The 27513-nt window shown below is 49.2% G+C and overlaps 1 protein-coding gene across 2 annotated transcripts; it reads left to right on the top strand.

The window, feature by feature from the left end:
* The first annotated feature begins 10478 nt into the window (after window positions 1-10478).
* Window positions 10479-26983, top strand: tgfbr2b (transforming growth factor beta receptor 2b). 2 transcript variants are annotated; one of them, XM_067255781.1, is made up of 8 exons: window positions 10479-10725; window positions 14131-14278; window positions 14675-14865; window positions 16701-17236; window positions 17620-17871; window positions 18771-18912; window positions 24636-24760; window positions 25638-26983. In XM_067255781.1, exons 1-8 carry the CDS (start codon window positions 10653-10655, stop codon window positions 25815-25817), a joined length of 1647 nt encoding a protein of 548 aa, XP_067111882.1. In that variant the 5' UTR covers window positions 10479-10652; the 3' UTR covers window positions 25818-26983. The 2 variants fall into 2 exon arrangements, with proteins under 2 accessions (XP_067111882.1, XP_067111883.1); XM_067255782.1 differs by having other exon boundaries at window positions 16722-17236.
* Window positions 26984-27513: the final 530 nt, after the last annotated feature.

Genomic DNA, 27513 nt, shown 5'->3' on the forward strand with positions numbered 1-27513 from the left:
TCCTCTCTCCTGCCCCCTGCCCTCTCCTCTCTCCTGCCCCCTGCCCTCTCCTCTCTCCTGCCCCCTGCCCTCTCCCCTCTCCTGCCTGTGCCCTCTCCTCTCTCCTGCCTGTGCCCCCTGCCCTCTCCTCTCTCCTGCCTGTGCCCTTTCCTCTCTCCTGCCTGTGCCCCCTGCCCTCTCCTCTCTCCTGCCCTCTGCCCTCTCCTCTATCCTGCCCCCTGCCCTCTCCTCTCTCCTGCCTGTGCCCTCTCCTCTCTCCTGCCTGTGCCCTCTCCTCTCTCCTGCCTGTGCCCTCTCCTCTCTCCTGCCTGTGCCCCCTGCCCTCGTCAGCACCCAGCTGTGTGTGTGTGTGTGTGTCTTGTGAGATTCACCCCCCCCCCCTTCCATAACAGCAACAATGGGAGGTGGACTGAGAGAGGGGGAAATGCCAAGCTATAAATACAGCCTGGGAACAGGCTGCCAGGGCTGGTTGAGATGGCAGACACACACACAAACACACAGTGAGATGGCTGGCCTTATGAATTAGGACACCCCAGGGATGGGTATAGGGAGGGTGGGTGGAGGAGAGGAGGGAGGGAGGGAGAGAGTCCAGGAGAGGGGGAGAGTGGGAAACAGTGGAGGAAGGTTTACCCCAAACGTTTTTGAAAGGTTGATGGGCTTCTCGTTTGCCTTGTCCTCTCTTGTCCTCTCTCCTCTACTTTCACTGTGTGTGAAAAAGTTTCTAAAAAATGTACGTTATGGATGAGACAGAGGGAGTTGATGGAAGCGATGAACATGACAGAGAATAGAGACATTCCTGATCACCCGTGGCCATATGGGAGATAGAAATTGTCGGTGTCAAAAAGGATTCGAATGGCGAATGCGCTATGGTGAGCATTAGTCTATAGTGTCTTTTTGTATTTAGAATTAATATGATGTGAGGTCCAGTTACCAGCATGACACTAAAACAGGAAGTAGTAATGGCTACTTTTTGTATGTCAGAGCCCACACTTCTTTACTTTAGCTTGAGTGGAAAAGAGTAGTCAGTCCCAGAGTCTTTTTAAACATATCTGTACTTCTACTTTTGCCATGTCTGGTCCAGGGTCAACAGGGGCCGGTGCTCAGGGAGCGCTGAGGAGGAAGTAGAGCAAGATAGTCAAAGTACGTTACCGTAGGAACGCACATAGACACAACCACACACACATGCACAGATACACACACACACACACACACACACTAAGAAGCTCTCGTGCACACACACGTGCACGACTCTATTCTAATGCCTGCACACGCAGACATGATGCTGTGGACCGTAGCAGAGCCAGTGTTTAGTCTCCTGCCCGGGCAGAGCAGGTCCGTGTTCCTGGCCTCTACAGACTGACGCTACATTACACATGTTATGGCTACAGCAGCATAAACTCTGGATGAACCTCAACTGAGCCACGAGTAGGTGAGGCTGGGGTCAGGGATGGGGCTGGGGTCAGGGATGGGGCTGGGGCTGGGGTCAGGGTTAGTACTGGGGCTGCATGGGTCAGGGTTAGGACTGGGGCTGGGGTCAGGGCTGGGGCTGAAGGCTGGGGCTGAAGGCTGAAGGCTGGAGGCTGGGGCTGAAGGCTGGGGCTGAAGGCTGGAGGCTGGGGCTGAAGGCTGGGGCTGAAGGCTGGGGTCAGGGCTGGGGCTGAAGGCTGGGGCTGGAGTCAGGGCTGGGGCTGAAGGCTGGGGCTGGAGTCAGGGCTGGGGCTGGAGGCTGGAGGCTGGGGCTGAAGGCTGGGGCTGAAGGCTGGGGCTGAAGGCTGGGGCTGGGGTCAGGGCTGGGGCTGGAGGCTGGGGCTGAAGGCTGGGGCTGGAGGCTGGAGGCTGGGGCTGAAGGCTGGGGCTGAAGGCTGGGGTCAGGGCTGGGGCTGAAGGCTGGGGCTGGAGGCTGGGGTTGGAGGCTGGGGCTGAAGGCTGGGGTTGGAGGCTGGGGCTGAAGGCTGGGGCTGGAGGCTGGGGTTGGAGGCTGGGGCTGAAGGCTGGGGTTGGAGGCTGGGGCTGAAGGCTGGGGCTGAAGGCTGGGGTTGGAGGCTGGGGTTGGAGGCTGGGGCTGAAGGCTGGGGCTGGAGGCTGGGGCTGAAGGCTGGGGTTGGAGGCTGGGGCTGAAGGCTGGGGCTGGGCTGTGGTCTTACAGGACTGACCACAGCCATGAGGCCTGGTTCTCTGTTAAACTCAGTTAACAGCTGAGCTGCTGCAGGCTCAGCACTGCTCCCTTAGAGGGCAGAGCAGAACACAACAGCCTGTCTGCCTGTCTGCCTGCCTGCCTGCCTGCCTGTCTGTCTGTCTGTCTGTCTGTCTGTCTGCCTGTCTGTCTGTCTGACTGTCTCTATGCCTGCCTGCCTGGCTGACTGTCTCTCTGCCTGCCTGCCTGCCTGTCTGCCTGTCTACCTGTCTCTGTCCTCTCTGTCTGTCTGCCTGTCCTCTCTGCCTGCCTGCCTGTCTGCCTGCCTGTCTGTCTGTCTCTGTCCTCTCTGCTAGTGTTGGCTATAGAGTTCCCCTCGGCCCGGGCCGTAACTCTCTCAGCTTTTCCCTCCGTCTTCCTCGGCCTCCCCAGACAGCAGCCGCTGGCAGAGCAGGGCCCCGTCGCCATGGCAACGCCCTCGACAACAGGAGTACACAGCGGTTGAGATCAATCGCGTGCAGGCGGAGAGAGGAGGAGAGCAGGAGAGGAAAACAGACGAGGAGGAGGAGGGAGAGAAGGAGAGAGGAGGAGGAGGAGGGAGAGAAGGAGAGGTGAGGAGGAGGAGGGAGAGAAGGAGAGAGGAGGACGAGGGAGAGGAGGAGGAGGAGGAGGAGGAGGAGGAGGAGGAGGAGGAGGAGGAGGAGGAGGAGGAGGAGGAGGAGAGATGAGGAGGAGGAGGGAGAGAAAGAGAGAGGAGGAGGAGGAGGGAGAGAAGGAGAGATGAGTAGGAGGAGAGGGAGGAAAGGAAGGAAAGAGAGGAGATGTGTAGTTATCCAGGAGTTGGAGTTTCCCTCAAGCAGGATGACAGTGTTGGTGGAGCTGACTGTCTAAACAGCTGCTACACTAGGGAACCTGCTGGAGTGTAAATATGTCCTGCTCCAGCTTCCTGTCTATCTCACTGCTTCAGGATGAAGACAACATTGGACCAGAAGCAGGGTGGGCCTTCTATTCACAAAACATCACGCGAAGTCAGATTCCTAACAATACAGCCACTGGCTATCAGTTCAAAATTAAGATATAAAACCAATCCAAATCCGAGTGTGCATCTTTAAATGTATGTTCCCCTCTTCCAAGCACAGCCTATAGAACGCTCGCACCCTGTGGAAACAGACAGAGCTGAAGTGCTCATCCTGGGAGGGGGTTCGGAGACGACCGCACACTTTCCACAGCGGAGCCAAAGGCGTGTGTATGTGAGCATGTGAGGGTGTGTGCGTGCGTCCATGTGTGTGTGCGTGTGTGTGTGTGCGTGTGTGTGTGTGCGTGCGTCCGTGTGTGTGTGGGTGCGTGCGTGTGTGTGTGTGTGCGTCCGTGTGTGTGTGTGCGTGCGTGTGTGTGTGCGTGTGTGTGTGCGTGCGTCCGTGTGTGTGTGCGCGTGTGTGTGTGCGTGCGTCCGTGTGTGTGTGCGCGTGTGTGTGTGTGTGTGTACGTGTGTGTGTGTGTAGCAGGAGACTGCTGGTCACCCCAGACGGAAAATGTGTGAATGATGCCACATGCATACTCACACCTTTCACACACACACTTGAATGCAGAACCTTTTTAAAAATATAAAACAGCTCGTCCTGTTCACAGATAACGCCTTGACTCTTAGGTCACATGTCACTCAGCAGAGGAAGGGAGAGCTGGGTGAAGGAGGGGGGGGAGGGGGGTGCTGGAGAGGCTGGTAGGGGAGGGAGGGGGGAGGAGGAGCGGGGAGGAGGACGGGGGCTGCAGAGGCTGGTAGGGGAGGGAGGGGGGAGGAGGAGGGGGAAGGCTGTGTGTAGTATTTTGTATCTTTATTGAAGGACAGATGTAAGTCATACAATGTACAATTGAGGCAAACTTCTTTCCTCCGTTTTTCTTTCCTTCAACAAACATCCCACCCCACCTCCCTCCCCACCCCCCTCCCCAACCCCCTCCCCACCTCCCTCCCCACCCCCCTCCCCACCTCCCTCCCCTCCCTCCCCATCTCCCTCCCCTCCCCACCTCCCTCCCCACCCCACCCCACCCCCCTCCCCACCCCACCCCCCTCCCCACCTCCCTCCCCTCCCAGGAGTCCACAGGCCTCTACGGGAGGCCAGGAGTCCACGGGCCTCTACGGGAGGCCGGTCCCGGGCCTCTACAGCTTCCCTGGAAACGGTCAGCGAACTTCACTTCCTCCACAGCTGTTCAGGGCAGGACCACCACGGACAAACGGAGCTGTATGTGTGTGTGTGTGTGTGTGTGCGGGTTTAAATAGGATGAATAGATGGACTCACCAGGCTAGGGTTCTGCAGCAGGAAGTTCAGAACCCTAAACGGTCAAATTGTTTAACTAGCTTGCAATGTGACGACTAATTTAGCGTTCATTGACTCTTACCGCAGAAACAAAGCAACTACTTCTGATCCTTGAGATTCCGCTGTAGTTTCTTCTATAGGCAGTATTTGTCCGTTGCTTTGTATAAAAGCGCCTGCTAAATGAATAAAATTTCAAATGTAACGTAAGTAGGCCTACTGTAAATCTACTGTACAGCTGCAAACTGCACTGATCAGGAGAATGGAAGAACTTCCTGTAATAGAAAAAGCTGACAAGCGTACTCGTCTGAAATGATATATAGGCCTATGATTAAATGATCCAGTGCTGTGACTTCGTTCCCACACCACCAATATGTTAAACGATATGGGCGTTTTATTTCTGATTTAGTAGCCTACACACATAGCCTTGTGAAAAACGAAGTGCTATAAGGTCAGGATAAATATTTCCAGTAACTTATTGAACAGAGGCTACGGTCACACTCAGTGGAAACGAAAACAATCAAACCCTACAGACTTAACAGACACAAAAACGTCTTGTTTCAGTTTCAACAAAAGGCGACACATCAACATACAATGAAGCTGTTCACAGAGAGCGGCTGACCCCGCAGGCTGGTCTGTAACTATGTGAACATATTTTCTCTCCTCATCCCCCATAAGCGCTAGGAAATTCCGGGGGACTTGCGTGGTCGTGCTGGGTAGAGGTGAAGAAGGCCGAATAGCGAGCATGTCAGAACAACACGGAGGTAAGTTTTTTAACTAGCTCCCCGTTTGAAACCTGTTACCGTCTACACGGTAAAACTCCGGACGTTGCCGTCCTAACCTCTTCTCTCAGCGTGTTGTTTTAAGGAAACCTGAAAGGGGAAAACGTACAGCAACGTGATCATCGGTCAAACAGAATTACAACCGGACTGAGACGTCCCATCATTTTTTATTATTTTTTAGAACTCACACCAATGACGTTGCACCTCGCTACAGTAACGGAGCTCTCCCAGCTTGCGGTTTCCTAACGGGTCTAAATCACGGCTGAGTCGGGGCGGGGAAAGGGAGGTTCTGTAAGGGTATAGCTCAGAACAGGAAGGCTGCCGGCCTGTCTGTTTGGATAAGCCCTCTGGAATCTTTAAAGAGCCTAGCTTCCTGCAGGCAGATTGAATTTAACCTTTATTAGAACTGATGAGTAATGTAAAATTGATGCCCTCGTCCAAGTGAAAAACGCTATTTTGTGTGTTCAGAGGGCGCGTGACATCTGTTGGCGCTCTTGAAAATCGTTTACAGTAAAGAACAGACGATGTTTTCCATCTGTGACTCGATCAAGTTACTAAAAGGCTGAACAAACACGAAAACTACCGATCCCACCATATATAGTCACCCAACTACAGATCCAACCAACTACATCCAACATTATTCTTCGAGAGCATTTCTATGTTTGATCTGCTGCACAATCCTGGCCAAATGACTTAACACTTAGACCTCCTTCTCTTGCCCCTCTTCAGGTAAATTACACAGCATGTCATTTAACACGAATTATAATAATAGTAGGCCTACTACTAATAATGATGTGTTTAGTTCATGAAGCAGACGCTCCTGTTCAAAGCGACGTGTGTGAAGACGCGACCGGCATCTCCGTCTGTGATCACAGGCGCCGACCTGACATCAGCTGGGCTGAAGTTTCAACAAAGTGCATGTGGGTGGATGAAGATGTGTGTGTGTGTGTGTGTGTGTGTGCGCACGTATCTGTGTGTGAATGAATGTGTGTGTAAGCATATCTGTGTGTGTGTGTTCTCAGTCACGCTACATTTCTCATGCAGCCGAGTAGAAGGGCTGCTTCACATGAGGGGAACACGAGGAATGAGGCGTTAAATTATTTCCATTTGGCCTATTGACGTCACAGTGTGAGTGTTTGTGTGTGAGTGTAGGTGTGTGTAGGTGTGTGAGGGAGAGGGGGCGGGGGGCGGGGGGGGCATATTCTAAGTGTTCCTGCAAGCGTTTGACATGATTTCCACCAGCCTGGACCAACCATTGCCTGATGGTCAACGCCATGGCTAATATCCCTGATATTGAAAAGACACTCACACACACTCTCTCACACACACACACCCACACGCTGCAGACCTACACAAACACCGTAAACCAAATGGTGTCTAGAACATTGAGCATACTTGCAAATAAATTCCTGATGACTCCAACACTAACGCAGGACACACACACACGCACACACACATGTGCTTACACATATCTACACACACTCACATGTGCTTACACATACCTACACACACCCACACACTCACAGTGAGGTTCGTTGTGTGGTATTGTTTACCGCCTGAACAGCCCCCAGGCTGCTGGTCTTATCAGCAGAGGGGAGCTGGTATTTCCTCCTGCAGCGTGTCGCAGTAGGACTGTTACTTCCTGCACTGGCACACCCAACACCCCGCACCAAGGGGGGATTTGAACCGTAACTTAAGCAAGCAACCTCTTGATCTTCAGTCAAATGCTCTAACCACTGAGCTAGATCTGGCTGTAGTCTGATTTCTGTACTTTAGGCAGTGTTTGAACTGTTATGTTTAACTGTTAACCAGTTATGAATAAATGTTCATCTAGGAACACAACAGTAAAATGAGGATGGAGGGTGCTGAAAATAGCTTCATCAAAACACTTCTGGCTGCACTTTTATACAGTCCACATGTTGTCTTATTTTTAACATACATTTTCATATTTCCTTTTTATTTTTCACTTTGATAAATCCCCACCCAGGTCAAGATAGCAGTGTGACTTTCTTCTCCAGTGCATACAAAGTTATTTTCAGAGTTTCATAAAAAACCAAAACCCACATATATATAAACTTGACCTATACGTCCACCACTTCACTAGCCAGCCTTCATTTTGATTTCTGTTTACATCGTTTATGTTCAGACCTCATCAGAGACGAACCACTGTGACAGGAACTCTTGTCACCTTGGCGACACACAAACTCTTTGACTTCTAATTTATTCTTCACATTTTGGGGGGAGTTTGAATGGCACTCTGTTCTCAATGATTGTCGTGAGGTCTTTTCTCCTGGGAAGGAGAGAAGAGGAATCTCTGTTTTCATCGTGGGGACAGATGTTTGTAAACACGCCCCTGGCTGTTTAGCGGGCTGCCGGGTTTGCGAAGGCCAGCGACATCGAAGGGTTTGCTCAGAAGTGGGTTTCATGATCACAGGGCAGGCATGAATAGATCTGGAATGCGGCCTTTTGGATGTTGTTATACATTAGCAGTGGAGAGGAGAGGGAGAGGAGATGAGAAGAGAGGAGAGGGGAGAGGATAGGGGAGAGGAGAGGAGAGGAGGAAACGAGAGGAGAGGTTCATCTTTTCCTGTTCTGTTCGTTTCCTACCCTCTACAACTCTCTCACCTCTCCTTCTCCCCTCCCTTCCTCTCTCTCTCCCACAGATTTAATAACAGACTGATGACAAACATGCTCAGACCAAATTCTCCGCACACAGATTATCCTTGAGAGACAATTAGGCTGTCTCATTCATGCTGGATACACAACTCATCAGAACTGCATGAGAAAAGTTACTCAAGCATTTAAGGGAATAATTTCCTGTTAGAACTAGGGTAACATACTTAGCATAACTCGGTGTTACAGGAACCGGAAGTTGCTGTAACGTGATGTTGTGGTAGTGTCATTTTGGGCATTCCCTTGCCTGACCCCTGATAGAATCCTTCACTGGTTTGTTTACAAATCTGACTGTAAACGCTGTTGATTCAATACTCGAAGGAGGCTCATTTCCAGAAACAGGATGTTGCCAAGGGGCCACACAGAAACATGCCTCCAAGATGTTTGTTTTTTAGCCCACTAATCCAGTCCAAAGCTTTTTGGAGACCTCTCTATTCTCTCCCTCAAAACAATGGCCAGAACAAACGCTGTGATACTCTGACATTGTCTGGAACAGAGCAGATAAACGGCTTCCTTCAGAGGGACGTGCGTGGAGACAATGCCACCCAGTTGGGCCAGAGGAGATATTGAGGACGTTCTTGTCTCAGTGTGTTCCTCCTGCTTCCTGCGTCCAACCCCATAAACAACAATCTCTTCTAGTGAGGTCTGAAGAAGTCTCTTGTTTTACTTGTTGTCTTCTTCTTTGGAAAGGCCTCTCCGGGTCCTGCTGTACTGTGCAGCTCTCGTGTCGTGGAAAACGGACAACACCAAAGGACTCGTCTCACAGTGTCTCACTGGAGAGTAACCCATGTAGAAAATCTGCTATGTCGTAGTGTGATTTGTCATTGTATGCCTGTGGTTCTCAGATAAGACAACGCTTGTTTCTGCCTCTTGTCCTCCTGGCTGGTTCTGGGTTTGCTGGCTGGTTTTAGATCCTGAATGGCTGGTTCAGGGTTTACTGGATGGTTTCAGGGTTTACTGGTCATGTTTGTGTAGAGCTACAGTATGTTTTCCCTTGGGCTACTGCAGAACTATGTACAGATGTGGAATTTAAAATTGCAAAACAAAAAGCATGTTTTTCCCCAGTGTGTGTATGTGTGTGTGTGTGTGTGTACGTACGTACATGAATGTGTGACCAGGCTGATGAGAGGATTTGTCACCATGTCCTCTGTTTGCTCTTAACCTGGAGCAGATGTCAACAGCTCTGACCTCCTCCTCACACACCTCTTCCTGGCCTCACACACACACACACCCCACGCTCCCCTCCCACGCAAACCCCATGCCCCCCCACAACCACCACCTACCTCCCACCTCAGGATGTTTTGAAGAATAAAAAAAAGGGGTGGGGGGGTTTGACAGCAGATGAAAACACAACACATTAAATAAGAAATATGTAACAAACACACACACACGTCGTCTGAACCTCAGCAAAGGAACAGTTACACACACACACACCACGTCTTGTTGTGTAAAATGTAGACGTCATGTGTGGAGAGTTACAGCGGCTGGGGTCAGAGGTCACGCTCCCACTCTGACATCATGGCTGGAGTATGCAGAGCAAAAACACATGCTGGCTCACCCACGGCAATAGAAAGCTGATTTACGGTGTTCCAGTCGACTTAACCCCTGAGTGTCAGCTATAAAAACTACACCAATAGACGTTTGGAAACACTCATCACCTACTAATGCCGCCTTTGATAAATTACGGTTCTGTCATGTTCATGTAAATAAGGGCAAGTGCAAACCGATGTTCTGTCTTGTATGAAAGCCGACTAAAATCACAATCAAAGAACTGTTTAGTAGACTAATTGCTCTTCGCTTGGAAAGAGGGCAGCGAAGGCAGCACTTAGCAGCACCAGTCTTCTTGAGGGACCTGTGAACTTGCCCTTCCTCTGCATGTTGTATACGAGCTCTTGTGCTCAGGGATAAGTTTGCTAATATGGTATTAATGTTCGCCGTTCCTAGTAGCTGAGATGTGGTTACTTTGCACCGCGCCTGGAAATTACAGACTGTTCCTCATCTCTGACCACCAAAATACTGTTAAACTATGAACTGGTGACCCTTGATTTTCCGCTTCATTTTCTTAATGGACTGTTTGTATGTCGGTTCGGATAAAAGTGTCTGCTAAATGAATAAAATTAAAATGTTATGTTTTATTAGATTTGAACTGTACAACCCTGTAAGTAACAATGAACATAAGAAAAAATTTGACCATGCACATTTTTTTTTATCAGACAGAACCTTTCTCAGAATGGCAACTTTTTAACAGTATCAAAAAAAAAATTATCTCATATTTCTCCTCCAATATTTCGTTGGAGGTTATGTCTGTAAACTGTAGACTGCAGATATTATGTGAAGATTGGAAAATAATCTTGACTCGTCTTCTCTTCTTCTAAAGTCACACTGGACCGTGTCTATATTTGAAGCATGTCATTTCAAGTTGTGTCTTGCTACAGTATGCTAAGATCTCGTAATGACATGTTTCAAGCTGCACTGCTGCGAACCAGCTTTTCAGAACTGCAGGAATCGCTCTGCCTTCTCGGAAGATTTCCTGTTTCATGCTATGTGCACTCTGTGAGTCATATATGGCAAGTTCAGCCCCGTCTGTTTACTTTTCACCGGGGGCACAGAAGAGAGACGCAGAAGGGTCGAGGGAGAGCAACAGGCGGACTTGAGAACTTTTCAGGAGCGTCGAAAAATAAAGACTGGACATTTGTAGTTGGTTAGGTATTGGGTATTTAATGAAAAGAAGAGAAGTGTATGGTCCGTTTCTAAATGGAGCTACTTCGGTTTTCCGCTTTCTGGTGTGGAACGATACTCTTTGGTAGTATTTTTTTAGAGCAGACTGGTGAGTAAAACTTTATAATGTGCTTAACGAAGCGAGCGGTTGCGCGTTAATTGAACGCAATAAAGTCGTTTATTAACTCCCTTAAGGAGGGTTTCTGACGCTTCTGACTTTGAAATGTGTCTTATCCTCCTCCGAAGCATAATCAACTCTTAAAGTCATTCATTTGTCGTACGCAGCAGGTGGCCAGCGATAAGAGAAGTAGACTAGTTATTTTGACTTCACGCCATTCTATTTAAGCTGAAGAAAATACGAAAACATATGCGGCGGATTCTTGCTAGCCTATTGCCGTTACTGCGATGCTTATTAAAGCAAGCAAGTCAGTCAATATTTTTCCATTTTCTGGACCCGGGGTGAACTTTTATTTAACTATACGCCCTGTAATCCGCTGACACATTTACGCAGGCGAAAGTAAGGCAGGCTAATATGGATATTGTGCTGACACGTGGTGACTTATAAACGTGATTTGTCTCTATCTCCTTGACTTCCTTCTCTAACAAGTATCCGCGTGATAAGACTGTTCCGTTTTAGCAGGAGTTCCACCTGTTGCAATCAACGTCCTCCACGACGGTCTTAAGAAAGTTTCACTTAAGTTTTGAATGTGTGACGACAATGGGAAGATGCTGCTCTTTAATCGTCTCGAGGTAGACTTGCAGACTTTAATCTCCTGCTCTTTGTCCCTGTCGCCAACTCAGTCCCCAAGGCTCCTAACAGCTCTGACTTCGTCTAATCTTCTCTTCTCCCCCTCTTCAATTAAATCTGGCCCTGGGTGACAATTACCAGCATCCTTCCCTACCGCTGCACGCCTCCCTGGGTCTAAATGACATACTCTTTGAGAAAAGTTCTTCTAATGATATAATTACCCCGACTGCTCCCCTATCCGCCACTATGCCGCCCGGCCCTTTAAAACCATGTCTGCTCTTAGCTACAGACAACCTTCAGCTGTTCTCTTCAAAAGCACCCAATGCAGTAACAGCCTCGGGCCAAACTCCGAAATTGCAATTTTCAGCTCAAGTCTGGTGGAGTAGTTAAGCTTAATGTCTTTATTTGTTTGAGATTTAGCCTTTGGGCGTCTGGGAGAGAAACGCCAGAGAACGTATACAATATCCGTCTGCAATATCCTGACGGCGAGAGCTCTGCGTCGAGCAGTGCCTGCCTGGTGGAAGTGGACCTCCGTTCTCCAGCTGTTTGCTAGCTCTGGCCGGTGGCTGAGGCCCAGCCCTCCCTGAAGACCAGCTCAGGCTGGGCTACAGAGGGCTTTTTGTCCCTGTTTCAGGGAGCACAGCTGAAGGAGTTCTCTATCTATTTCTCTCTCTCTCTGCCTTTCCCTCTCTCCCTCTATTTCTCTCTCTGCCTTTCCCCCTCTCTCTCTTAATCTCTCTCTTTCTCTCTCCCTCTCTCTGCTCCTCTTGATTTCTCTCTCTGAGTCAGTCCTTAACTCCTTGCACGAAGGAGATCCATTTCTCTCTCTCTCCTTCCCCCTCTCGCTCCTTCCCCCTCTCGCTCCTTCCCCCTCTCGCTCCTTCCCCCTCTCGCTCCTTCCCCCTCTCTCTCAGTCCTAAACTCCTGGCGTGAAGATACATTCTCTGTGAGGTGGGGTGTCGGAGCTGAAAGCTCATTGGCTCCCAGCTGACCCTGGCCTGCGTGGTTAGACCCCAGAGGAGATTATTTTGACACAGTGGGTCAAACGATCAGACTAAGTTGCCCTATCAGACATGGCACACCCTGCTGGTAGAACCAACCCAAAGGGGCCCAAATCTCCAATCTCCCTTGCCTCAACCCAACTCTGCTACATAAATAGATATATATCTCCCCTCAGAAAATAGTTGAGCTGGGCTGTGAATGTGAAGACAGTGAGCTACTTTCACTTCTGTTGTTGTGTCATGAGACACAACAACAGACAAAACAGATTCCTACAGCTTAATGCAGACGGGCCTTGTGTGGTTATAAGACTGTGACAGCATAAGCTGATTCTTGTCCCTCCGTATTTTCCTCCTGTCTTTCTCCTCCTCCTCCTCCCCCTCCTCCTCTGTGTTAAGGTTGTTAAAGGCGTTCCAGGAGTGGGCTTTACGTCACCTAAAACCCATGAAGTGATCTGGCAGATCCCTTTGCTATCCTCCTACATACTGGCTTTCATTCTCTCTGTCTTCTGTCGCTCTCTCCACTCTCTCTTTTTCACTTTCCATCTGTCACTTCCTCTGTCTCTCCCTCCTTTTCTCTCTGTATCTCTCTCTTCTTAATTGCTTTTACTTTCTCTGTATGTCTCTGTATCTCGCTCTGTATCTCCCTCTCTCTCTCTCCCTCTCTCTCTTTATCTCTTTATCTCTTTATATCCTCCGTTTCTTTTAGGATCCTGTTTATTTTGATCCACTTGCAACTCAACAACAGAAAACCACACACACACACCCACGTGTTTTCGTGGCTGCACAAGCTGCACGTGGTAGACACACACGTACACCAGTCTCCTTGCTTTCTAATGCTATCAATATCCATTTAGTCCTTTTTGGTATTCACGAAGCGAACCGGCAAGGCACGACTCATCAATTAAACAAATTAGTGATCGCTCAGGTGAAAGATATATTGATGTTCTCGTTGTTTGTTAGTTCATGCCTGTTGTCTGTGTTGATGGCTATCTAACCCGTGGGCCCTCGTCACACAAGTCCTGTTTGAACACAAACGCAACCGCCACAAAGCCTCTCTTAAATCACTCTTCATACAAGATATGTCAAAGAAAATTTCAGATTTTTTTTTTTTGTGAGGTTTTTAATTGACGACTGTTATACTTGTGTGCTTCATTACTGTAGCTTGTGTAGATCATTAGCGTTTGTTCCATTTTAGACATTTCATTGCAGTGTCAGGATTATCAGCAGTTCCATTAATGAGAAACCTGTAACTGGAATATCTTGCTATTGTTTAACTAGTTCAGTCGACCATATCGTTGGAGTGTAATGTAAAGTATTGTATGAGACGGGTCAGGTTTTTGAAAAATCTTCTTTGGTAGTTGAGTCCCATATGACTACAGAGTACAGTCACTCAAGCACAAATCAAGCACAGTATTTGTATTTTCAAATAGTAATTCCTGCCTGTGACGTTGTTTTGTCTGTAAAGTGTGATATCTGAAGTGTGATATCTGCTCTAGACATCTAAATCATAACCTTAAGGAGGCTGATTTGAGGTGTGAGTCAGTATGAAGACAAGACAACTTTGATAGAGGCGAAAGAGGAACCACTAAAAACAGACTTTTCTCCTTGTCTGCCCCCTCCTTCCCCTTTTTCCTTCCTCTTCCCTCCTCTCTCTTGGATCTCTCCCATCTCCCACTCTCTCCTCCCTTCCTCCTCTCCCTTGTCTCCCCCCCCATCCCTCCTCTCCTCTCCCCTGTGACATCGTCCCCCCTCCCGCCCCACACAGACGCTATGCCAGGCCTCCTCCGGTGGTCCAGGCTCTGTAAGTTCTGCGACGTGCGTCCCACCAGCTGCTCTGGCACAGGGACCTGCACCAGCGACTGTGACAGGAGCGCCATCTGTGTGGACCGCGACGAGGTCTGCGTCAGCATCTGGTGAGTAACCGTGGCGATGCTCAGGGGTTCGAGTCGGCCGAGGGTCCGGTTGCATGCTGGGTAGTGTAGTCCGTCTCAGTGCATGATTGGGTTTTCATCCGTGGTTCTCTAAAGGCCATTTCACACTGCCCCAACAAACACACAACTACTGTTGTACTACATTCCACTGTTGGGTTTAGATCGTTTGGACTGATAACTGACGTTAGGGTTAGGGCATCGTCCCAGCACAGACACCAACTGCCACATCACACCAAACCAACACAACTCAACAACTTAGCTGTTGGTGGTAGTTGCTGTTAGTTTGGGCAGCGTGAACCATACTGCATGTGTGTGACTTGAAAGTTACTCCCGGTTTTACCGGACGGCAGTTGAGCTAATGTCGGAGGCTTTTCTCAGGAGGAAGACAGACGACAACATAACGATGGACACCGTGTGCCACAACCCGGCGCTGCGGCTGTACGGCCTGATACTGGACGACTACAACAGCAGCCGGTGTGAGATGAGGGAGAGGAAAGGAATGGGCTCAATCTTCTTTATCTGTTCCTGCAGCAAGGACGAGTGCAACGACGGTGTCATCTTCACGCACAGTAAGTGCTGTGTCATCATGATGTGTCATCAGGACTGTCTGTTTGTCCAGGCAGCGTTGTGTTTAAGATTATAGTGTTGTTGTTACGGCATGCTATGCTAATTCCTGTGTTGTATTCTGTTATGCTGTGTTCTGTAATGCTATGCTATGCTACGTCGCTTCATGCTATGTAATGCTATGCTATGCTACGTCGCTTCATGCTATGTAATGCTATGCCCAATCTCGAGACACATGTCTCCAACACAACCTTGTACTCTTCCGGTCATGTAACACAGCCTGAAAAACAACAACTGTGGAAACCATAAATTCGTGACTCATGTTCTGAACACGTCGTCAGGAATGTTTGCGCAATTTCTAGTTAACTCCTCTCTCTCAATGTTTGAACAGTAACATGTGTGATCGCCGTGTACACCCTCCCAATACAAGATAGCTAACAGGTTGTCAGGCAGACTCCAGTTTCCGTCTTGGCTGTGTAGCCGCATGTGTTTTGACTACCGCGTGCAGGCGCTGAGACACATTTCAGACCTGGCTGCCTGTTGACAGGGGCCAAATTGAAAGCATCTGCGAAGGCGGGATGACGTCACGGAAAAGAAATGTGCTCTCAGCCAGGGAGCATAGATGGATGACTCTGAATGTTCTCCACACACAACCTGACGAGTAGAGTAGAGTAGAGCAAAGTAGAGTAGAGTAAAGTAAAGTACAGTAGAGTAAAGCAGAGCAGAGCAGAGCAGGGCAGGGCAGGGCGCATACTGGCGTTCAGACAGGCCTCATGCTTGCTATGTTACTGCACAGGCCTCATGCTTGCTATGTTACTGCCGACCATGTGCAGATTCAGGCCAGGAACTCTCCTGATTTCTCTCTCACTTTTTTCCAAGAATTTAGAAAAACGGTCTGCATGACTGTCTGTCTCTCTCTCTCTCTCTCTCTCTCTCTGTCTCTCTCTCTCTCTCTCTCTCTCTCTCTCTCTCTCTCTCTCTCTCTCTCTCTCTCTCTCTCTCTCTCTGTGTAAACCAACACAAACAGGCAGGGGCCATGTTGAGGATGTCAGACTTGTGGTTTCCTGTCTGACTGCAAAAATGAGAGCGAGAGCTTGACAGGCATTTGCTGTTGAGCCCTCCCCCCCCCCCCTCCTCCTCGTATTGCCCCCCCAGTGTTATTACACAGCGCGCAGAGCAACTGGACGACTTGTAAATAACTACTTGGTGTCCATCCAGCTCTCTTTTACGATGTTCCCCGTCTCCCAACAAGCTTCCCGAAAATAGGATCATAAACGCGACACATGGATAAACAGTCATCAGGTTCCCCGGCAGTGTGGCCGGGCCTCAGACCACGCCACGCCCTCCAGATACAACAACCAGCCTGCGTCTATAAGAAGATACAATGTGCGGTTGGCCGGGTTGAAGCACGCTTGTTGTTCAGGGACCAGACTAACTTTAGCTTCTCCAGACTTGGTGGCATTCCTCAGGGAGGTGTTAGGTTGCGCGGTCGTCTTGCTGGAGAGGAGCCCTGCTCTGACCTTTGCAGGATGCTTTCAGGCCGCTGCTCTTATTGATTTGACGAGCGCTGGTCTCGGGGTTCACGTATGGAACACTGGGGGCTGTGTGTAGGTCTGACCCAGGGGACAACACAGGGGCAGAGAGCATCAGATCTGAAGGATCTGAAACCTTCAGATCCTGTCTGATCTCATGCTGCTTGTTCTATGGGCTGTTTGTACGCCTTTTGATGTCCTGCATCTCTCTCCACACTTAAGAAACTTGTTTTTAAGTGTTTTCTCTCTCTCTCTCTCTCTCTTGCTCTCGCTCCCTCTCTCTCTCTCTCTCTCTCTATACACTTAAGTACCATGTCTCTCGTCCCCAGCCTCCCAGGTGGGCTCTGTAATCCTGGTGAGTCTGGGTCCCCTCCTCCTGCTGGCCGTCCTCGTCATCTCCTTCTTCTACTGGTACCGCGTGTACAGCCAGCGCAACTCCGGCGGCAAGCGCAAGAAGTCCCCTCAGCGGGACTTCAGCGACGGGCAGGCCATCATCATGAGCGAGGAGGGCTCCGAGTCCAGCTCCACGTTGGCCAACAACCTCAACCACAACACGGAGCTGCTGCCCATCGAGCTGGACAGCCAGGTGGGGAAGGGCCGCTTCGCCGAGGTGTACAAGGCCAAGCTGAAGCAGGGGACATCCGCCGGGGAGCACGCCTTTGAGACGGTGGCCGTGAAGATCTTCCCGGATGAGGAGTATGCCTCCTGGAAGAACGAGAAGGACATCTTCTCCGACGCCGACCTCCGTCACGAGAACGTTCTGCACTTCCTGACGGCGGAGGAGAGGAAGGTGGAGCGACAGTATTGGCTGATCACTGCGTTCCATCCCCGTGGCAACCTACAGGTGTGTGTGTGATGCGTCTGGAAACCAAGCGCTGTGTGGCGTCGCTGTTTACGAGGCGTGATAATGAAAGCATGAAATGTTGCGATAGCATGTCGTTAGCGTGTCACAAAATTTATGAGCAAATCACGTTTGCACTCATAAAACCATAATTGTGACTTAGCATAATTATGGCAAAATATCACATTACCATAATATTATCATATCAGAAAAAGCATTAGCATACTGTATGTTCACACACATCTGGTAAATGTCTTTGGTTAAGATGTCTTTCACGTTACTTTATAGTCACTGACAGGTCATAGTGACTGTGAACATGGTCACCGTGACAACCTGTGGTGTTCGAGTGTGTTTGATATTGACCCCCTTCCCTGCCCCTCTGCCAGGAGTACCTCACAAACCACATCATCACCTGGGAGGACCTGTGGGTGCTGGGAGAGTCCCTGGCTCAGGGTGTGGCCCACCTCCACAGCGACCACACCCCCTGCGGACGATACAAGGTGCCCATCGTCCACCGGGACATCAAGAGCTCCAACATCCTGGTTAAGAACGACCTGACCTGCTGCCTGTGTGACTTCGGCCTGGGGCTGAGGCTGGACAACTCCTTGTCTGTGGACGAGCTGGCGAACAGCGGACAGGTGTGGAGCTCATCCCTCCGCCTCTCATCCCCTCATTCCCTTCTCTCTCATCCTCCTCTCCCCTCTCCCTCCTTCCTCTCTCCTCTCCTTCACCTCCTCTCTCATCTCTCCTCCCCCCTCATCCACCTCTCTCCTCTCCCTTCCTCCTCTCTCTCCTCCCCCCTCACCCCCCTCCCTCCTTTCCTTCACCTCATCTCTCCTCCCCCCTCATCCCCCTCTCTCCTCTCCCTTCCTCCTCTCTCTCCTCCCCCCTCACCCCCTCTCTCCTTTCCTTCACCTCCTCTACATCTCTCAGACTCAGTAATTTCCACAGAAGTGTTCCCTCCAGGGTTCAGCTGTGTGGCTGTGGCCAGGAGAGATCTCTCTATCTGGCTGTCTCCTCGCTTCTAGCTGGGGGGACTGATTAATAATGTTGATGAAGGACAAAGTCTTGTTAGTCTCTTGTTTTATTAGAGCCATCACACTAATGAGTTTGATTGGGTCCTAATGAATGGAGCTGTTATTGTGTTGCTCTAACAGGCTCGGGTCGTTTACAGTCTGTTATGGGAGTGAGTCATTATGGAGATTAGAGTTATACACTGCCTCCCTGACTCGACAGTCAGGTCTTCATACTGTAAAAAACACACTGTGTGTGTGTGTGTGTGTGAGTTATACATGTGTCTATCTATGTGTGTATGTATATATCTGTGTGTGTGTCTATGGGTGTGTGTGTGTGTGTGAGTTAGACATGTATCTATTTATGTGTGTATGTGTATATATCTGTGTGTGTGTCTATGGGTGTGTGTGTGTGTGTGAGTTAGACATGTATCTATTTATGTGTGTATGTGTATATATCTGTGTGTGTGTGTGTGTGTATATACACGTGTGTGTGCGTAGCTAACGCGTGTTCCTCTGTGCAGGTGGGCACCGCCAGGTACATGGCTCCAGAGGTGCTGGAGTCCAGGATCAACCTGGAGAACATCGAGTCCTTCAAGCAGACAGACGTGTACTCCATGGCCCTGGTGCTCTGGGAGATCACGTCCAGGTGTGACGCCATCGGAGGTCAGTCCCAGAGCCTGCTAACCCTAACCCTAACCCTGCAGCACCTCATGCTGTTAAACTGGAGCTCCTATTTCTCCTATCGTCTCTATCTCTCTTTCTATCTCTCTATCTCTCTGATATATATATATATTATCCTCTGCTATCCTCTATCTCTCTCTTTCTCCTCTCTTCTCCCGCTCGATTTCTCTCCCTCTCTCCTCTCTGTCTTGCTGCTCAGCAGGATTAGCTTGAGTGATCACATGGATTTTCCTCCTTTTCCCTCTGTGGGAACGGACTACAGCACTTTAACAGAAAGGTTTCTCACGCACAGACACACACACACACACCGTCCATCGCGGGGCGGTCTCAAGGCCGCTTACCTACCATGCCGTTTATCCTGTTTGTCGTTCGACCTCACAAGGCCAGGATGCCAGCCCATAATAGAGACGTCTGATTCCCCTGCCCGCCGCCGAGCACTAACTCGGGTCATGTGACACCCGGGCGTTTGTTTAAAACTTCCCCCGTGTCTCAGAGGTCTACTCTGTGCCCCTAACTCCTTCCCCTCTGCCCCTACCTCCATCTTCGTTTCCATTGTGCCACTGTGGTGATTGAGGGCTGTCGATGCCACTTCCTGTTTTCAATTCTCCTCCCCCTTGAACCTATCGCCGTGAAGACGCTGGGGGTGAAGGAACAGCAGGGCAGGGTTAGAGGGGGGTTGGGGGGCAATGAGGTGTGTGTGTGTGTGTGCCCTGCTGGTACACCTCCCTGATGAAAATAGTCCATTTCCTGTTTTGCGCTGAGCAGAGACCTGTGATTGGATGATCTTTAGGTCAGAGAGACAGAGGAGGAGCTACACTGACTACACTACACTGGCTTTCTCTCCCCTTGTGTCTCTCTTTATATCTCTGTCTGTGTTTTTCTTTCATTCTCTCTCTGTCTTTGTCTCTGTGTCTCTCTCTCCTTTTATGTTTCTCTCTGTTTCTGTTTCCCCACCTCCCCCCCAGGTCTCTCCTGCACTAGGAAGTTACCCCCACTCCCCCTCCTCCTCCCCCCAAGTCTCACATTGTAGATGTGAGACTTGGGAGGAGCTGGAAGCATGAATTAGGTCCATGAATTAGGTCATTATTCATAATGTTGTCATCGTTCATAATTCTTCATTTATGTTAGATGCTGTAGATTGCTGATAAGAATCTAATAGAATCGTGTTTCATGTAGGATTAGGACTTATTTATTTATCCCTGGTGAAGATTATTGATTAGAGGTTAAGACCACGAGGAAACTGCCAAGAAGAGCCTCAAGAATCTCAATGTACCCCAACCTCTTAAAAAACTAACTGAAACTTGAAACTAAAGCCATATAGATGATCTGGCAGGGGTTTGTAGAAGTACTGCTCTATGGTAGAAGTACTGCTTTACGGTAGAAGTACTGCTTTACGGTAGAAGTACTGCTTTACGGTAGAAGTACTGCTTTACCGTAGAAGTACTACTTTACGGTAGAAGTACTGCTTTACGGTAGAAGTACTGCTTTACGGTAGAAGTACTGCTTTACGGTAGAAGTACTGCTTTATGGTAGAAGTACTGCTTTATGGTAGTTCTGCTTTATGGTAGAAGTACTACCCCCCTCCCCCCTAATAAAACACTAAAGCCAGACTAAGTGAGGGAAGTTTTCCATTCAGGTATTAATAAGGCAGCTCTGTCATGCAGATTCCTCCTGTAATGGTTTTAATTGTGTAGCTGTTCCAGTTCCTCCTATAGCAGTCGTCTGGTCTGGAAGGATGACACATGTGCTTGGTCTGGTCCAGTCTGGAGAGATGACACATGTGCTTGGTCTGGTCCAGTCTGGAGAGATGACACATGTGCTTGGGAGGCGTGTCAGACACCCAGACCCCCTGACTACACTACACTGGCTTTCTCTCCCCTTGTGTCTCTCTTTATATCTCTGTCTGTGTTTTTCTTTCATTCTCTCTCTGTCTTTGTCTCTGTGTCTCTCTCTCTTTCTCTCTCTCCTTTTATGTTTCTCTCTGTTTCTGTTTCCCCACCTCCCCCCCAGGTCTCTCCTGCACTAGGAAGTTACCCCCACTCCCCCTCCTCCTCCCCCCCACCTCCCCCAGGTCTCTCTGCAGACAGACAGACAGACAGACAGACAGGACACACAGCAGACAGACAGACAGACAGACAGACAGGACACACAGCAGACAGACAGACAGAGATGCCAGGACAGAGTGGATTTACGGCAGGATAGGAGTTGGGGAGGAGAAACTGAGATAATCCATGTGTTTTGCTTTAGTCTGCTTTCTCACTTCCCTCCTCCCTCCTCCCCTTCTCTCCCCTCCCTTCCCCTTCCCTCTCTTTCTTCTCCCTTCTCTCCCCTGTCCTTCCTCTGTCCCTCACCCATCCTTTCCCCTCCTGCTGCCTCCCCTGGACGCCTCGGGAGGGAGCAGGAGGGAGCGGGAGGGAGAGGTCTCTCTGGAGGAGAGAGCAGAAGAACCTGGCCTCTCTCTCTGCCAGTGTGTTAAGATGCCCCCCCCCCCCCCCCCCCCCCCGGGGGGAAAGATGCTCCGAGAGATTGTCAGGTTACGTCTCTGTCTGTGCAAGTGGCGCCATTGAAACGCGATGTGTTCTCACACACACACACAAAACACGCACTCACTCACACACACACACACACACACAAACAAAGTATACAAAAACACACACAGACAGGGCACTCTCCCACACACGTCTCTCCACCTGTCAGTCTTGTCAAACAGGAGGTTCCCAGGCTGTCGTTGTAGCTTGGAATGATACTTATGACACCATGAAACTCCCCTCACCTGTATCTCTTTCTCACACACCCACACACGACACAAACTGACATGACATCTGTCAGCCCAGCCACATGGGCTGGGCTGACAGGAGCACACACACAATAATACACTCCCAACAGCATTCCAACCAACCGTCATATGATAAGGAGAGAGGGGGAGACAGAGAGGGAGAAGAGAGAGGGAGTTAGAGGAGAAGAGAGGAGTGTTGGAAGGAAGGAAGGAAGGGAGTAGTGAAGGAGGAAGGGGAGGAGTGTGGGAGAGAGGGAGGGAGGGGGTAGGAAGGAAGAGGAAATGGCCCCTCTGGGATAAATAAAGTTTTTAGAATTGAATTGAATTGAGGGAAGAAGAGAGGACTGAGTGTGGAAAGACGAGGGAAGGGAGGGGAGAAGGGTGTTGACCATCTCTCTGCCGGGGAAATACCTTCTCTCCCATGAGGGATTCTGGGTAATAGAGCAGGGCAGAGCAGCTGCTCTCCAGATGTCAGTTAGAACCTCAGCTTCATTCCACCGCCTGTCTGCCTGCCTGCCTGTCTGTCTGTGTACCTGTCTGTCTGTCTGTGTACATGCCTGCCTGCCTTCCTGCTTGCCTGTCTGTCTGTCTGTCTGTCAGTGTACATGTCTTTCTGTGTACCTGTCTGTCTGCCTGCCTGTCTGTCTGTCTGTGTACATGTCTGCCTGCTTGTCTGTCTGCATGTCTGTCAGAGATGGCAAAAGTACACACATCCTTCACCGCATCTGTAGAAGTACAGATATGTTTTAAAAGACTGGTAGTAGCTGACGTAAAGAAGTATGGGCTCTGACATTTACTGACTTTTATCACAGATTACAGACAAAAGTGAAAATATAGGTGTGACATAACATTCCTCCCACCTAACAGTGGTGCTCAGAGAGCGTAGCTGCTCCCTGTGGATTCACCTTCCTCCTGTTGGACTCGTGAGAGAGACGGACAGATTCTGCTTCAGTCGGGGCTCGGAGGAGCAGCTTAACCACCTTCCCTCTCCTCCCAAAACTCCCTCGCTGTCACCATCCCCTGAAGTAGAACCCAGGGCCAAACCAGGCCCGCTCTCCAGAGAGACAAACTGAGCCAGGATGGTTATAATAATAATAATAATGATGTTTTCTAGTTGCAGACTTGTATCATTGTATCCCAAGCCATGCACACTACAAGGGAGGGAACCTGTGACATTTTGATCTGCAGTCAAGTGCTCTAACCACTGAGACACACCCTTCCTTTAGTATGAGAGGGTCTGCAAACCACATGAAGTCGGGATTGTTTGGAAAATACTCAAGCTGCCAAAACCCGATCTCAGCGTCTCATTTCTGAAGCTTTTCAAAGCTTCAAAGGAGGGTCTTGAATCGTCTGCTCAGCGACGAGGAGTTTCCGACCCAGATACGCTTTTATACTATCGTCAGGCCCCCCCGTCAATGACAGGAAGTCAGAGGGAGGACAGGAAGTCAGGAAGGAAGTGTCACATGATGTATAGTGACTGTTTGTTAAAAAACTCAAACAGTAACCTCCTGAAACATCAGTCAAGTTTAATGAGGTTATCGTGCTCTGTGTGTCAGATTGGATCGCTTCTGCTCTCACTGGGGTTCTGTTTTGTTTTGTTTTTGTAAAGACATTGAATCTCTAAATATATCCCTGGCTGTGTTGTTGTGTCTTCTCCGAACCACTGCTTTCTTTGTGATTTAGTGCCTGTGCCATTTCTGACTTTAATGTGGGGTTAGCTATGGATCGCTTTGGATAAAAGCGTCTGCTAAATGAATAAATGTAACTAGTAAAGACCCATGATCCCTCCAAACCAATATTGACCGTCCCTTTGATTGTGGGACAACACGTGTGTGTGCGCGCGCGTGCGTGTGTGTGTGTGGACTGCTAAGTGCCCATAAGTGGACTTAACTACTCATCCGGCATATTTTGGGATCCATTGTTTTGGAATCAACAAGATTGGACAGTTGTTTATGAAATCATATCTGGCTTGCTCAAAGCTCTATGGGGTTGCCCGTTACTGTCAAAGGGAGGAAACTGAATCACATTGACGAATGGGTGTGTGTATTTCTGCTGAAACTCTGTTCAGCAACAATGGAAATCAGGTTGCCAAAAACAGGAAGTTGAAGCCCGTTTGAAGACAGCTGTTGCTCAAATGTATGCAGCTTCTTTACTGAATGTTTTTAAAACACCAACAAATTCCACCGTGTCAAAGGGGTAGTGAACCAAAAGAAAAGTACTAGTTTAGTAAAGTAAAGTTTTAGTACATTTTGACTAGGTTCAACTCGCATATCCAATCGTAATCACAGGAGATGGGCTGGATCTGGACTCGGGCCGTTTCATTCCGTCCTCTCCTCATGTCCCTGAGGTCTCTGTTTCCTCCATCTGAGAACTCGACGCTTCAGAGTTTAGATTTCGTTTTCATACCCAGACTGATCCAATCAATGTGAAGATGAACTGCCAGGAAACTGTTGCCTCTGGTTCCCCGGTTGTGTCCTCCAGCCCAGATCTCTCTGCCTTGAGAGAAACTTGGGAGGTTTTTAGACAGTTTTAGAGGCGGTTTCACAAGATGGCTGACAGTTTGCCCAACTGTGAGTTTGTGAGTTGTTTTAAGCACATTCACACCGAGGATAAATGTAATAATATTGAATGTTTCTCTTTTGGCCTCTCCCCCCCCCCCAGCCCCAGACCACGAAATGGACACAACTGTTATTCTCATTTCTGACATCTGTGTTCCTCTGCTCTATAAAGATACAACCAGCAGTTTCATTTGATTTCAGGGTGGAAACTGAAAGCTGCTCTTAATGGGGACTAAACATCCACTCCCAGTTTATTTTATTTGTTCAGTTTAGATTGTCGGTGCACTTGTTGCCATGGTCACATTGCTCCTAGAGGTGGTGGAGAACAAACGTTTACACAGTTCTTAATGTGTGTGTGTGTGTGTGCGCAGAGGTGAAGGAGTACGAGCCGCCGTTTGGGAAGGTGAGGGACCACCCGTGTGTGGAGAGCATGAAGGACAGCGTGCTCCGAGACCGAGGACGACCTGAGGTCCCCACCAGCTGGACCAACCACCCGGTACCCACACACACACACACACACACACGCACATGTACACGCATACACACACACATGTGCACACACACACACACACATGTGCACACACACACACACACATGTACACGCATACACACACACACGTGCACACACACACACATGTACACGCATACACACACACATGCACACACACACGCTTGTACACGCATATACACACTTGTACACCCACGCAAACACATTTAAACACAGACAAACCCACGGACAGATATAAAAAATAAAAAAAACACACACAAACAACCCCCCCCCCAACAAAACACATTATCACACACACATCTCAATTCTCTCTCACACACACTCAAACCCACCCATACACAAACATAACAAACATGCACATCAAACACAACCACAAACCTTAGGACAGAAAATAAAACTTGCTCACGTTAAACCAACCCCACAAAAATACATTACCACACACACACATCCTGTTCCCTCTCCTCTATCACACACTCACACACACACATACACATACTTACACACCCAAACCACCAAACCACAGGTGCTCATGCAGACATCCTCAGAGGAATGTTTACAGACAGACGTGCATAGTTTCACCCTGAAACCGTCTGGAAGTTTGTCTGAGTACCTATGTCTGAGTGTGTCTGTGAGAGTGTGTCTGTGAGAGTGAGTGTGTGTGTGTGTGTGTGTGTGTGTGTCTGTGTTGTTGACTGTGGGTGTGTATCTGTATTGTTGACTGAGTGTGTGTGTGTCTGTGTTGTTGACTGTGGGTGTGTATCTGTATTGTTGACCGAGTGTGTGTGTGTCTGTGTTGTTGACTGTGGGTGTGTATCTGTATTGTTGACCGTGTGTGTGTGTGTGCGCTCCCTTGCTCCCCCTGCAGGGCCTCCAGGTGGTGTGTTCCACCATAGACGAGTGCTGGGATCACGATCCCGAGGCTCGTCTCACCGCCCAGTGTGTCGCCGAGCGCTTCAACGACATGGAGGACCTGGACAAGCTGTCTGGACGCAGCGACTCCCAGGAGAAGATCCCCGAGGACGTGTCCGTGGTGGACGAGAAGTGATGCTCCGTGTGCAACGCAGCCCCACGCAGGCCTGGATGAGGAACTGCACCCTGGCAGCTGAGCAGGAGGGAGACTCAAGTTTCAAGTTCTGCTGGGGGACTGGAGGTTGCGGACGCAAGCTTGTGTTGGGGTTTTGTCAAAACGTTAACAGCGGTTCTCTGACGAGACGGAGAGAGATTCAAGCATCGTGTGTGTTTGACCGTCCGGAACCGATCCAAAGGTGGAACCGTAAGCCATAGGGGGACTGAGTGGAAGCGGAGGGTTCGAAACCCCCCTGCGGCCAACACAGTTCTGTATGCACTTTATCAACATCTATGCATTCATACCTTAAGTTATGTGTATTCAGTTATCGCTACTTGATTATGACGCTAACAATGATGCTATCGCTATCTGATTATGAAGCTAACACGTACAATATGACGATAACAAGGGTACAGCATGTAACACTAATAACATTGGTCCCTGTTTTAAAACCTGCTTAAAGCTTTTTAAAGACTTTATGGAGGAGGCATGGGTGACAGAAGGGACTGGAGCTTTGTAAAACGGAAAGAAAACAAGGAGTACATTAAGTTTCATTTCACAATTCCAAGCAGGGGAATCCTGTGACTTATAAAAGCGCAGATTGAAGAAGACTGAGAAGATGAACTGTACAATAGAGGCTGTGAAGTCATCTTTGGAAGAGGAAAACTAGGACAGGAAGAGGACTAGGGAAGAGGAAAGGAAGTTGTCTTCCCTCCTCTTACATTTAGTCATTTAGCAGACGCTCTTATCCAGAGCGACTTACAGTAAGTATAGGGACATTCCCCCCGAGGCAAGTAGGGTGAAGTGGTTTTATTCGCCATGTAAGTTTTCACAACACTGAATTTACTGCGGCAAGAAGGTGCATACAATAAACATATATATATATATATATATATATATATATATATAAATAAACATACACACACACACACATATATACACACACACACAGGCTCACACATACATGCATTCACATACACACATGAGTATCATCAACTCCATCTTGCTCAAAATGAAGATATGATGTAAGTGGTTGTGAAAAGGACGACTATCAAAGTTCTTTCTTTTTGAAGAGGTCAGTCTGACCTCCCCTGTGTATTATGTACAAAAGATATAATTAAAGAGTTTCAGTATTCATTCTTATAAAACAAGCTTTTTCACATTTTATGGGATTTCAAACTGAGGTTGTCAAATGTGTTTGTGTGTGTGTATCTGTGTTGCTGACTGTGTGTGTGTGTTGCTGACTGTGTGTGTGTGTGTTTCTGACTGTGTGAGTGTGTTTCTGACTGTGTGAGTGTGTTTCTGACTGTGTGTGTGTGTGTTGCTGACTGTGTGTGACTGTGTTGCTGACTGTGTGTGTGTTGCTGACTGACAGCCCTTTGATACCTGTCCCAGACTAGTCAGACAGAGCAGGTATGTCTGCCGCCACGGCAACAGCCCCCGGTTACCGCTCTGGTCCCTGCGTCCCCTAGCAACGCCATGGAAAACACACGACCGTGCCAGCGAGGAACGCTGCCTGTCGCCTCCTCGCCTGCCCCCTCGCCTGCCCCCCCGCCTGCCCCCTCGCCTGCCCCCCTCCACAAAGACTTCTCTCACAATGGTTCTTTCTACTACCAACAGATAAAGTAGGTGTGTGTGTCTGGCACCTGTGTGTGTGTGTGTGGGGGGCACATGT

This window comes from Osmerus mordax, chromosome 18 (assembly GCF_038355195.1).
Source record: "Osmerus mordax isolate fOsmMor3 chromosome 18, fOsmMor3.pri, whole genome shotgun sequence".
NCBI classification, from domain to species: domain Eukaryota; kingdom Metazoa; phylum Chordata; class Actinopteri; order Osmeriformes; family Osmeridae; genus Osmerus; species Osmerus mordax.

Excerpts from the sequence above, each read along its gene's own strand:
- tgfbr2b (XM_067255781.1), top strand. The coding sequence starts at position 10,653 with ATGGAGCTACTTCGGTTTTCCGCTTTCTGGTGTGGAACGATACTCTTT. Across the intron at positions 17,872-18,770 it reads AGCTGGCGAACAGCGGACAG|GTGGGCACCGCCAGGTACAT; the intron begins GTGTGGAGCTCA and ends TCCTCTGTGCAG. Across the intron at positions 18,913-24,635 it reads CAGGTGTGACGCCATCGGAG|AGGTGAAGGAGTACGAGCCG; the intron begins GTCAGTCCCAGA and ends GTGTGTGCGCAG.